This window comes from Falco cherrug, chromosome 11, assembly GCF_023634085.1.
Source record: "Falco cherrug isolate bFalChe1 chromosome 11, bFalChe1.pri, whole genome shotgun sequence".
Taxonomy (NCBI): domain Eukaryota; kingdom Metazoa; phylum Chordata; class Aves; order Falconiformes; family Falconidae; genus Falco; species Falco cherrug.
In genome coordinates this window covers 16,424,407-16,437,529 of record NC_073707.1, presented here as the reverse complement: position 1 = coordinate 16,437,529, position 13,123 = coordinate 16,424,407, and the positions used below count along the sequence as shown (strand labels likewise).

The following is a 13,123-nucleotide window of genomic DNA, read 5'->3' as shown; positions in this document are numbered from 1 at the left end:
CCATACAGGAAGAACTGGATTACAGTAATACAGAAGATGTAATTTAAGTATGTGACATACTCCTTTGCTCTTCCCTTCTTTGTTACATTAAACTGGCAGTTCTATGATGGAAACTGACCAATGCCCCTAGATCTGTCATTTGATAAAAGCAACAGTTACATCAACAAAAGTATTATTTTTTGCTATAACCTTACATTCAAAAAAAGTTCTATTTGAAAAAAGAAACTTCATTTAAATTTAAAAAAATGCAGCATACACATGCCACAACCCCTCCCTTCCCCAATTCCTCATATTTGACCATAGATACTTGAGGAAGCTGATAGATGTTCTTTAAACTTTCCAAAGGAAAAAAAATTTCTTTCTTCAGAACCCACAGAAATCCCACACCATGTCAGGAACTATTTCCTGAGTCATTAGTCAAAATACCCTTCTTTCACTTCAGCATTAATTCATGTTTTACTAACTTTGAGAATCATTTGCTTTACATCTGCACTCAAACAACAGTCCCAGTGCTAGTGGAAGCCCAAATCTATTGCCACATTTTAGAAATACATTTCTTCATTAGTTTTCAGTCACTGTAGTCAAAGATCATTTTAATTCTAGTGATAATTACTTCCTTTAACGAGTGGATACTTGTAAATGTAAAATACTATTTACATTACAGCTAGTGTATGTTTGCAACCCAGAATACAATGACAAAATCAGACTGTGAATTACATTTGTAAGAAACAGCAAGCAAATAATTTAAAAAAAAAAAAACAATTAAATTTGAAGTTGTATTTATGTTAGAATTATACTGTACTACACCTTACTGGAAAGCAATTTATAAAGCTTCCAGACTAACAAGAGATCAGAGCTTTCATCTTCCCTTCCAGTCCTCTAGGTTAGCACAGTATTCTAGTGTAACACAGTAATAAGCAGCAAGATGGTATAATTAAGTTTCCGGAACAAGTGTCAGCATTTGTAACTGCATACACACTAGTAATCAAGTGTAAGCATCCAATTCTGGTTGCTGCTAATAGAGGACGACTTATTACATTTCATCAGTTTGTATGGAATCCTACTCATGCTGTGAATCTGACTTCACACAGCCGTAATTCAGAAGATTAAGAGTTTCCTATACAGTCGGAGACATAAAGGCACCTATGGGCAAAGAGTGATTCAGAACACTGATTTTTAACGCCTAATAAAATGTTTTCAACTTAGAAAGATTTATTTCCTATCACCTGAAAAATTCTCAATTCAAGGGGAGGTTTGTGTTACTCAAGGACACGCCCCACCCCAATATCAGTTTTGTTATAGCACGATTTTTCTTCCTTTTCTCTGTAAAGTACTAGTGGCATTGTTTTCATTTAATCAAGTTTCAGGTAAAACTTCAGTACCATTTGAAAAAATTTTGATGGACTTCAGGAAATTCATTTTATCAAACATTCTACTATTCAATTAATATTTCTTTTATTATCAGGTGAATTAAGTATAAAAATTTAACTATTCTTAAACAGAACATAGTCATAATGTCTGCATAAAGATTAAATGTAACAGGTCTTGTTTCTAAGCATAGTAGGAACTTTTAGGGTTTCAGTTATTAACATGTCCAAAAACAGACAGTAAAATCTTTCCTTTTAAAATATATGCTGCGTTCCCTTATACCCATCAAATTACTGTCTATTTGAAGGGGAAATTTTAAGTTTCTGCTTTATCATAATATTCTTCCCTGAAGGATTACTGAGTTGAGTCTGTTTCGGTAATGCATCTCAACTGCAGTCAGTTAAATTCTGAAAAATTCCTGGCTCTGACTACAGCAGTTACAGATCAGGAGTATGGGCAAAATATTTGTTCCTGATTGCATGTATGCAGTATTTGCTTTTCATGCAGAAGCATAAGAGAGCTTTAAAACAAGGTTTTGAGAAAGTTAAATTCCCTGTTTATATCTGCCATATGAGCAGCATACTGTTCCTCACCTGGATACATCTAAAGAGACAGCTCAAAAAACACATACTAGCAATAAAACTGGAAACAACAAGATTTAAGAAAACTTTCAGGAGCTTGAACAAGCTTTCTGAGTTTTCAGAGAAATGTTTAACATCTCCTCCAGCTAACTGAAACTGTCACTGATATTCTGAACAATGCAGCTGCAAGGATGCCTCAGTATGGGTTATCAAGTGAACTCTATAAGAGTTTTGAGACATCAAAGCACCTAAGACTCCTGCAGCTATGTTATCATGACTTTTTTGATTGTTTTTAATGCTCTGACACAGTAGCAGAATCTACAGCTAAGTGTCACTCCAGGATGGCTGCAAGCCATTCTCTGTGAGTACTGGTTCTAGTTCCCAAAACAAGAATTTCAGAAGAGAATGAGGCCTATTCAGGGGGACAACCCACAGCACACAAAGCTCTTACACATGGAAAAGTTCCGGTTCTCTCATTCTGGATACAGGTTTTGCAAAACACTCAAAGCAGAATTCTACCAGTACAGACCAATTGCATGTCAGAAGTAGAAAATGACATGGAGAGCAAGCATCAAGCAGATTTCTTTCCCTTGATAACAACCTGGCAAGGAAAAGAATGTTATGCTGCCCAATGGAACAGAATAAAGTAATAGTGAAATATGTTTTAGCATGCTCTGTTTTAAAAGCACCGTATTACTCACAAGACTCAATGTTGTCTTCTTTCAACTACTCTCACAATTTACACATTGCTGTAATGCTTCTGAGCAGTTGCCACAAGCCAGCTCTCATTTTAAAGAGGTACAAGCAAAAGCACGTGCACATTGATACATATCTTGTTTTTATTCTGAACTGAGGCAGTCTTGCTTATCATCTCTATTTAAAAATTAAGCTTACCTTAAAGATTTTTCAACTACCTGTGTACGAAAAACTTCTTCTTGGTCCAAGTTTATGGTACAGAAAAAGTCTCTCATTTTGTTGGGTACTAAGTGTTTGGCATCATCTGTGAACAAAAAAATGACTGTAAATACTAAGGTTGAAAAACCCACAAAACATTAGGCACAAGAATTTTACATTTTAATCTGCGTCCAAAATTTACTTTTCCATTCAGTTTGCATGCATTTACATACTCATTTTCAATTCCTAAGATCCAACAGTGTACAGGAATTGCCACATCCAGCTTCACCCAGAATGCGAGTCGATGGGAAGAGGACAGCACCCTGACTCACCACACCACTTCCTGCAGCACCTGCACTTTCCCTTGAGAGGTCTCACCTCGGGCTTGACCCTGGGCAGCCTGCTAAATCTGAGCAGCTTACAGCCTGAGTTGATACAGCATTAGGTCATAAGATCAAGACACGATCTGGTTGAGCTCATTTGGTATTTTCTCCACAAATATTATGGCTAAATGAAACTGATCAGTATGAACTTACCCATCAAATCTTTATTTAATTTTCCACTATGAACAGCTGATTTTGACTGATGTATTTTCAAAGGTTCAGCTGTGAGTACTGTTCATTTTTTCCTAACTGTCTGGTCTAGTAGAAAGGGGAAAAAAACCTACTGACTAAACGCAACATGGCTAAGAACAAGTAGAAAAGGAAGTTTCTGATGAGACAGGATGATTGACACCACAGGAATACCAAGATTTGCTGGGTATTCTGTCTAGGCTACTGCAGTAACACACACTGGACATCAGGCAGCCCTTTTTGGAAATGGGTACTTTTAAGTAGCTACAGCTAAAATCAGTTCCCAATGCTCAAATTGGAAAACTCTTCCAAAACCTGAGTGCAACAGACCTGTATTTATTTATAGCAACACTATCCTTTAGCTTTAACAGTTATTTCCTCCTGGATGTTTCCTTCCCCTCTGAATGTCTTTGAAGACAACAAACAGACCCTTTTCACCTTTTATTCTGCTGAAAGAAACAAGACAAGCTTTACTCTAGTGTGAGAGGCTCTGAATCAGCAAGCAGCTTCTGTCCCTGTTCCAATTTAATTATCTTCAACACAGGCAACCAGAATTGTATTCTGCATTAGGTCTTACCCAGGACCTTTTACAGCAGCCTTCATCCTCACCTGCTACCAGAAATACCTCTCCCAATAAAATGTGGAATCAACATTATCTAGACTTCATATAAAAAATTTTAAAAAGTAATAGGATGAAAACTACATGAAAGTATTGAGTTTTAATTATTTATCACGTCTGAATAACATATCACCTCCACTTGCGAAGACCACAGCTTGAAATCAGATTTGAAGTGTCATACATATATTTATTTTTTAAAACTGCAGATATGAAGCACGGTGGAGTAACCTTTATGGTCTATACTGTTAAAGACTTAAAATCAGAATTTTTTTTTTTTCTCTCCCTGCACTTTTGTGTGTGTGTGTGTGCGTGTGTTAAATAGACTATAACAGTCTTGGAAGTTAAAAGAATTCAGGCCCAGCATTGGAAAGGCTACCACAACTGTATCTGAGCAGCAAACATGCCATTTTAACAGAGACTGAACTTCGTGTGTGATGTTTTCCAAGTCAGGGATATGTATACTGATAGAAAGCGTGAACAGACACTTAACTAACTTCCGCAGTTACAGCTTGTGCTCTCAGAAGCATCAATGAGCTTTTCATCAACTTGGGTGTGGGAGAGGAGGAAGTACACATATTATTTTTAAACACCACAGTTAATGTTGACTGATTGAGAGACATGAACAGAACCAGTTTTTAATGCCACTAGACTCCAAAAAGAGACTAAACTCAAAATCATCCTTAAGAACAACTAAGGAAAACATCAATGACTGAACCTTAAAGAAAAAAGCAACTATTTTATTAAAACATATGAAAGAAAATACTAAAATAAATTCATGAGGCTAGCAATATCCAGAGCTTCTGATACCATATTTTGTAATTAATAAGCATGAACTTTGTGTCAATTGACCTGATAAGATTTTTTTTGTTAATACTCTAGCTTCACCATGCTATTTTTGCATAAAAAATACTTAATCAGCACTGTAAATGTAACGTACAGTGGACTTTTAAAAGAAGTTACATTTATTATAATTTCATGTTTTCTTAAAAGTAAAATTTAAGTATTTCTACGTAATTCACAACTGTTATGTCTACTGTACTGCAGCCTTTCATTAAATACTAACTTTCTATCCAAGGGAATGTAAGAAATAGAAATTTTGAGTGAGATAACCTTTATTTTGTAGCCCAAGTTTAGCTTTAAGGCACAGGCAAGTATATTGAGGTTTTTTTGGAGGCAAGGGGGATGATTCTCAGTTCCGAGTTAAAAATAACCTCGGAGTACTTGTCAGGTGAAGTACAGAGCGTGAGATTTCACATCTTTTCAAACACCTCTTTATATGTGTGATTGTGGGAGATTTTTTGGCCATATAGTGGTCCAGCTCCTCCAAGAAGCTTATTTTCTTTAAGGGGGAGGGGTGGTGTGTGTGGTGGGGTAGGGCAGTGAGAGCACAAGTCTTTGATTGATTCCATTAAGTCTTACTTTTTTCCTCAAAAACCGAAGGCTATAACGATTACATAAAACTCAGGTATGAACAACACCACCGGGTATCTGCTTCAATGTTAAGATTTTAAGTGCATTCATCAAGTGCGCAGCTCTGAGTTCTGAAGACTGCACATCTTTCACTGTTCAAAGGACGCATAGGAAAAAACTTAAGAAGTCACAGAAGCATACTGAAGAAATGTACACCAGTGTCCTCCAAGGATTTGTTGAGAAAGTGTAGGTAGCACGAATGGTTAGTCAGAAACATCAAGAAAAATCATTCTGGGGAGAAGAGAGAAATTAAACCAATTCTAGATTTAACTGGGGAACTGCCTTTCAAGCCTCTTCACAGAGGCTGTCATTAAAACTACACAGTACAATACTTAAACTTGCAGTTCAAATGGTGAAGCGTGCATGTGATTAAACAGCAGCAATAACACACTTTTTTATTTTGTATTGACCATATGAATATACCAGTTTTAGTCAATGGACTAACATGAACCAGAAATTATTTTCACAAGACACATTTTTGTAGCCTAATTCAATACGGAAGCCATGAAATGCATCACTAAAATAATAAACATCAGCCTTTTTATCTTGAAAAGATGAAAGTTCACAATTGCTATTAGTTACTTGACTTTTAAATTAACTGACTTTATTGCCACTTAGCTACTTTGGGAAAACAGCAAGAAGTAATACTATTTTGTTTTTTTAAAAAAAAAACACTTTGAATTTTAAAATATTTAGAAAATATTATTTAGGATCTCTATATAAATACCTAGTAAAACCTCACTTCAAAGTATGATTAGCTCAAACCTAAACAAAAGCGAAAAGCTGCAATGCTAATAAAGACTCAAAGCAACAGGAAATCAGGTGTACAACACTTAAAAATTCACTCTTCACATTAATGTTATGAGCAATGGAGCAACCTACCGAATTCAAAAGTTCTGTCAAACTCCCTTGCCTGCACATCATTTGTTAAATTTAGACACTACCTGCAAACATCAAGTTACAGCTCGTTCACTGTTAACAGTGCATCAGAAACTAAGCAAAAGCAGGAGGTGGGATAGATAAATGCTATTCACACCATCCTCTGTCTAGTTAAAGTGTGCAATTAGCATACATCCTCTGACAGGGACCTGGAACAAAGAAATTTTTAGAATACGCTTATGCACACAACTGCAAAGTATGCGCTTCATAGAACTAAACATATTATATAGCAACAATTAAATACACTCCAGGAGTGCAGCAGAATCCAAGACAACCACACAGTGTTAACAACTAAGTGCAAGAAGTTTGAAAAATAATGCATCCTGAATTTTGTCAAATAAGCTCTGGGAGACGACAGAGACATTTTCCAAGTGCTCCACTAAGACAGATTTCAGTAAACACACCAAAATCAAAGCAACTAAAATCACTTATGACCTAAAAAGGTACTACTATATGTCATAAAATGAAAACAGAAGCTAGTTATACAGCTTAAAACACTACGCTATGATATGCCTAAAATGACATGATATCCATGCACCTTTGTAAAGTGCTTTTGTCATCACTATGACACATGAAAGAGCCACCAATATAAAAGAGTTGTCACAAAGCTTAAAAGATATTCAGCGGATTTCTGATGGAAACCTGCTGAAGTGTAATACCACATTTTCAAACACCATTACAGGGTCTTGAACTGGTAAGACCAGTTCATCTTGCCTCTTAACTTGAAAACCGGAGGCAGGAAACTGAAAACGTTGGTATACTAACAAAACAGAGAATACCAGGAACTGCAAATGTGGTCCTACTCTGTTTTTTCACTGCTAGTATGTAATAGTTACTTAAGCCACCTTTAAGTATGTGCCTCAATTCTAAGTCTGTCGTGATGATTTGTATAACATCACTAACTTTAGATTTTACCATCTACTTGTGTATTGTAAAACAATACAACTAACAGTGCAGATGGTGTTTTCTAGACATGAAGAATGACACAGAACTGACATTACCTCATTACAACTACCATGCTCCCTCACGCAACACAAAATGAGTCAGTGTCAAGTCTTGTAGTAGTTTAAATGCCAACAAAGCTTAGGCACAGAAGAAATGTAACGTGTTTCTTAGGCGTGGAATACAAGGCCTTGTTACAGAACATGAACTTTCCAAAATGAGGTCTGCTACTGCTAATCCCTCCAGATCAAGAGGAATTACATTATTACATTTGTTTATTATTGTTCCTTCAGAGGGGTTTCCCCGAAAACCCATCAGTAACATACTAGCAAGCAAAAATAAAACAATATTTGCTGTGCAAAGAAGCCAAAAGAGCATCTAGGGATTAGAGGGTTCGCTAACTCCCACAGCGCATGTAACTCATACCTGGGGTTTTTTGTTTGTTTTGGTTTTGTTTGTTTTACACAGTGGTTTTGTTTGTTTGTTTTACACCCCTGTTTTATTTGAAGAAACAAGCAGGTTTCAAGACACATCCTTTATTACAGCTATTACTTCCACTAATTTTCCAAATGGTCTCCTACAGTTCTTACAGGTCCACCTTTGACAATCAGCTTTTTATGTATTCCCTAGGAAGCAGGTCATAGTCATCAGCTTACTATCACTTTTGCCAAGTAATTGAACATTCAAAGATAGGATACAACTGCAGGCTCAATCCAGAACATCTAAATAGGACGATAAAACTAGTTTCAACATAAGTCTCAAGACATTTTGATTTTTTTATTTAATGCCTAATGGAAAACATTTGTCAGGTTCAAGTATTAAAAACCATAAAACTCCTTGAATGCTGTGGTTGTCCAGTGTTGAGAAAAACCTTATGAACAAAGTAGAGGAAGCAGAATGGTGTCAATAAGTCAGCTTCAGTAACTAATGTCTTAGCTCTAAAACTAACGGTATTCTTTTTTAAAGACAAGCTGACGTGTTATTCCTGTGATAATTGCTAACAACGTAAGTGCGTGTTCAGCCTCGTCTACCCAACAGGCAATCACTATCACTAACACACTGGAGCGACAGTACCTCCAGCTACACTTCATGCAGTTTCCTATTTTGGTGACCTAGTCTTCTATTTACTCAAGACGTATCCAGGTCTACGCTGCATGATCATATTTAAGTAAACACGACTCCATCCCTCCACCAAACCTAAGCCCTCAAAAGATTTTCACAACCGTTTCTCCATCCCGCCACCACGTGCAACTCAACTTCTCTCCCTCCATTCTCAAAGAAGCCGATCAACTGCGTGAGAAAGGAAATAAACGGGTTGCATCTGAATTGTATGAATGTGTTTTGATACCCCTCCAGGAAGCCGCCGCGCATCCTGTTTCTCCCACTCGCTTTGAAGCCCTCCCGAGCCCCACCGCACTCTGCCTTCCTTCCCGGCCCCTCCTCCCCAGCTCATCCTCTGGTTTCCCACGTTACCGAATACAGAGGTATTTTTAGTCAGCACTTCCTAACGACCAAAATAAAGTCACCGGCCTCACTCCCTGCCTCCCCCTCACTCGCACACACGCTACACACAAAGAAACAGAACATTAATGACCGTTTCCAGAACGGCCCTCTACCACCGACTTCCTGCACACCAATAATTTCGCAATTGCTGCCTGACAAACAGACTGCGATGCCCGAGGGCCGGGGGGGGGAACGGGACACACACGCATTTCTGCTCGCCCGCTGACTCAAGGAAACCCTCGGAGCAACGGCCGCTGCCCGGCGGCCCCGCGCAGCCCCCGGCCCCGCCAACACGTGCTGCCCGCGCCCGCCACAAAGCCCCTTCCCGGCGCCGCCGCAGCGCGGCCCGCGCCCCCACGGGGCTCTGCCGGCCCGGCCCGCGGGGCACCGCCGTGAGAAGCTGCTGCTGCCGCCTCAGCCCCGCCGCTCCGCCTCAGCGGCCGCCGCGCCAGCGCCCGCCCGCCCCGGGGAAGGAAAGGGAGCGGCGGCGGCCCGTGCCGCGGAGCCGGGACAGGAGCGGGCACCTGAGCGCGGCGGACCCGGCCCGGTCGCCCAGTTCGGCCCAGCCCCCACCGCGGCCCGCTGCGCCGCACTTACAGATCTTCCCTCGGAGGTTCTGCAGCACCCGCACCTCGTCGCCGCCGTCCCCGGCCGCCATCGCCGCCGCCTGCGCAGTGCAGCGCGCCGCGGGGGGAAGGGAGCGGCCCGGCCCCGCCACACGCCCGCCAGCCACCCCGCGCCACCGCTCCGCCCTCGCTGGCCGCCGCCCTCGGGGGGCACCACAGACCAAAGCGGGGCGGGGGGCGGCGGGGCGCATGCGCGCTGGGGCCGCCTCCCAGCAGGCCCTTGCACGGCGGGCCCGCCCCTGTGCGGCGGCCGGCAGCGGCAGGCCCGGCCCGGCGGGCCCGGGGCCAGGGGGTCGCGGAGTTCCGCCTGCGCCCCGCGGGTGCCCGGTGGCCTCGGCCGCAGCCCGCCCTGAGTGCGCTGTGCATCTGTGTGCCTCTTACGGGGGCCGCGGGGCTCTGGCTGCCAGGCGCGTTAAACGCCGCTGTTGGCCACGTTCAGACTCCTCGCGTTACAGGGCTGAAGCGAGTGACGAGGCCGGTTGCTTTGATCCCCGGTGTGCCGAACCCCGTCCCTGTGAAAAGCACGCGATGGCTTCTGGTGAATGCTCTCTGCTGTCGCTTGTTGCCGTTTGCCTGTGGGGCCACATAAGAGGTGCCATAAAACGAGCAGGAGATGGCCAGGAGATGGCCGAGTTCCCGGCGCGGCCTGAAGCAGCAGGTGTAGTGCTGCCTGCCAGCCCCAGGGAGCCATGCCCGCCTCGCTGCAGAGAAGGTGCTGGCGCAGCAGCAGCCCTGCCCGCCTGCAGCACGAATCCAAGCACCTTTGCTTGGTTCACATGGTTCACACCAGTACTTCTTGAAGATACACATCCTAACGCGAAACTCTCTGGGGTCGTGCTTACACCCAGAGGTCACCCCAGCCCTGCATGGGTGGTGGGTGTCTGTCTTAGGCCTGCGGAATGTACCCTGCCATGTGGCGTGCCCACCGCCTGCTCCGGGCGCCCCGGCCTCCAGACAGTCTGGTGGAAGCCTTCAGCGACTGACATATCCTAAAACTGAGGTGGTTCAGCGGGCTAGAGCAGTTGTAGAAGGCAGTAAAGGACTAGAATTCTTCACTTTATGCCTAGAAAGCCCTCTTCTTCTGATAAAGCGAAGGGAAGCTTGGAAAGATTCAGGCCAGCATCTGTCATCTGTCTTGTAACTGAAGTCCTCCCCTGTGGTACTCTGACCATTTTTTATTTCTGCACAAATCTTGCCATTATTATTATAATACGGCATCAAGCCATACAATCTGACAGACAGACACCGCTGTGCCTCATTCCTTGGTGGCTCTCCCTGCATCCAGCTTCTCCCCTGCTGCTCCTTCGACAGCGTGAGGCTCCTTCCTCATCCCCATGCTCCACATCGTGGTTGGGGGAGGACAGGTATACGTGTTTAAAGGGGGTGGTGCGGAGTAAGCTGCTTCATCACACAGTAACGGGTGCGTTTGTATGCATGCAAACCCCAAATCTGCACAAAGACACGTGTTTGCATAAGATGAATTTTAACCTGTTAGGAATGAGAGATTCCTCTACAGTACGAATTGAGGATTTGATTATCTGCAGTTGGCTGTCTAGGTTGGCTGCCCTGTCTGACCAGTAGTGGCTGGTGAACCAAGGCTAACCCAGGCAGAGATGTGTGCTTAAATCATGGGTTGCAACACTGTAAAAGTTAGATCATGTGACTAGTTCTTCCATACTCTCAAAAGTTATGATTATAGTTGGAGTTTACTGTTTAACTTAGCATCAACTTCCTTCGAAGCATAGACCTCCCATTGACATCAAGGCAACTTTTGAGTTTTACTGTTGTCCGATTCCTAACACTCCATTTTTTTAAAACAACTTCCTTATTTTAATCTAACATACTATATTCAGAACAATTGCATAATATTAATTTTTCGCCTCTCTTAAAGTTACATTTTAGGAGCACCCGTGTGACAAGTAGGTCTGTTCAGCAAAGGGCACAATTAAGACAACACTAATGTGCTAAATTACAAACTTAGGGGAAAGATTTCTTCGTTTTACAATGAGGATGTGAGAGGATCTTTGCTCTTGTGAGATAACCTTTTATGTCAGCCAAGGTGTGGAATTGTCAGTGATAATTGCTATATTAAGGAATTTCAGAACAAATAGAAGTGAAGATGATAAACTCTGGGATGATATTTTAATTAGCATCTGAAATATAGACAGATCTATTTGTTATGTGTAGTAAACATTTAGATTTTTTTGCTTAGTTAAACATCTTACTTTAGGCCCATCCCAAAATGACCTGCACAATTTAGCCTAAATTTAATTTTTAATGCGAGTTACAGACTAGTGACACCTAGCTGAAGGGGGAAGTACTCTGAATATGTGTAATCTTCTATTTTGTATGTATCTTGCTATTTCCTTATGCAATTAAATGTTTGCATTCTTAAGTATGTTTCTTGACAGTAGTCCCAAAAAATTTGAAGTACGGTGTGTAAAATACGCTATCTATACTGCAAGGTTACTAGCAGAATGGAAAATAAAAGAATTTTTAAAGTTTCAAGTCCTCATGAAAACACGTTTAAGATGTTTGAAGTTATTAAATGCAGTTCACCTGCTTTCCAAGTCCTTTAAAATACTGAGCAGGCAGAGTCTGTTCACCTCAGCATTGCATTCACCCTTGATAGTACAATGCCAGGAGATACCATCACTTCCCTTGAGCTGTGGCGTGTTCTTGATTCACTGTTTTGACCTTAACGAAGGGAACGTTTGGTAACAGTGTTGCTTAATCTTCTAACGAAGTAATTATTAGAAGATACGTATCTGTGGATCTTACAGATTATGTAAGTATTAATGTAACTTAAAAAATGGAGAGACTTACAGAAAAATAGGAAGATGTTATTTTAATTAAGCAAAAACAGAGTTATAATCACTCTTTCTAAAAATAAAATTAGACTCTTTATCAATCCTTAACATCTGCATTTAATATTTTTTTCTGAACAAAAATACAGATGCGATTATGTAGCAAATTACAGTCTTTGACAACGTATAGTATTTACCTTCTCTTACACTTACTTTAATTCTAATTTGGTCATTAATACTTGACTCATTACTGCAACGTGTTACTTGTAGTAAAAGTGCCACAATTGAACTATAAACATGACATTGCCATCTTAAAACTGCTTTGCTATAAACTGTAAAGAATATACAGAGTTACAAAGTCATTGTGTTTTTATCAAAATATACAAACCCCCCCAAACCTAACACAAGCTATCAATATTTTTCTTATGAACTATACAGTTATATAAAATACTTGTAAAATTATCTTTATATTTATAAATATTCTACCTTATTTGCTTTGGTCTATAATTATCATCATACAAGTCCACTTATAAGATATCTTTGTGTACTTTCTTTGAAACATCATTGTACTTTCCTGCTTATTCCTCTGTTAACCTTACTTAAATGGAACCAAAGCTGCCATGAAACCAAAATTTCTCAAGGGGTTCATAGCATTCACCAATGATAGAATAAGTAAGTGGACTATATTATTACTTCAATCAATACTGCATTAACATTTCAATTGTATTTTTATTGTACCCAAGCTATAGTTTCTTTTAAAATATTCAAGACGAAGTAAGTAAACAAACTGTGTACCATATAT

At 40.8% G+C, this 13,123-nt stretch overlaps 1 protein-coding gene across 3 annotated transcripts in view; it reads right to left on the bottom strand.

Moving 5' to 3' along the window:
* Positions 1 to 9,668, bottom strand: part of RASA2 (RAS p21 protein activator 2) — a 51,354-nt gene extending 41,686 nt beyond the window's left edge. Inside the window, exons 1-2 of one of the 3 annotated variants that reach the window (XM_055723989.1) lie at positions 9,486 to 9,668; positions 2,844 to 2,949 (exon numbers count right to left, since the gene is read on the bottom strand). In XM_055723989.1, the coding sequence (XP_055579964.1) occupies positions 2,844 to 2,949; positions 9,486 to 9,546 (167 nt within the window). In that variant the 5' untranslated portion in view covers positions 9,547 to 9,668. The remainder of the gene's footprint in view (positions 1 to 2,843; positions 2,950 to 9,485) is intronic. The other 2 variants (XM_055723987.1, XM_055723988.1) reach the window with 2 other exon arrangements.
* Positions 9,669 to 13,123: the final 3,455 nt, after the last annotated feature.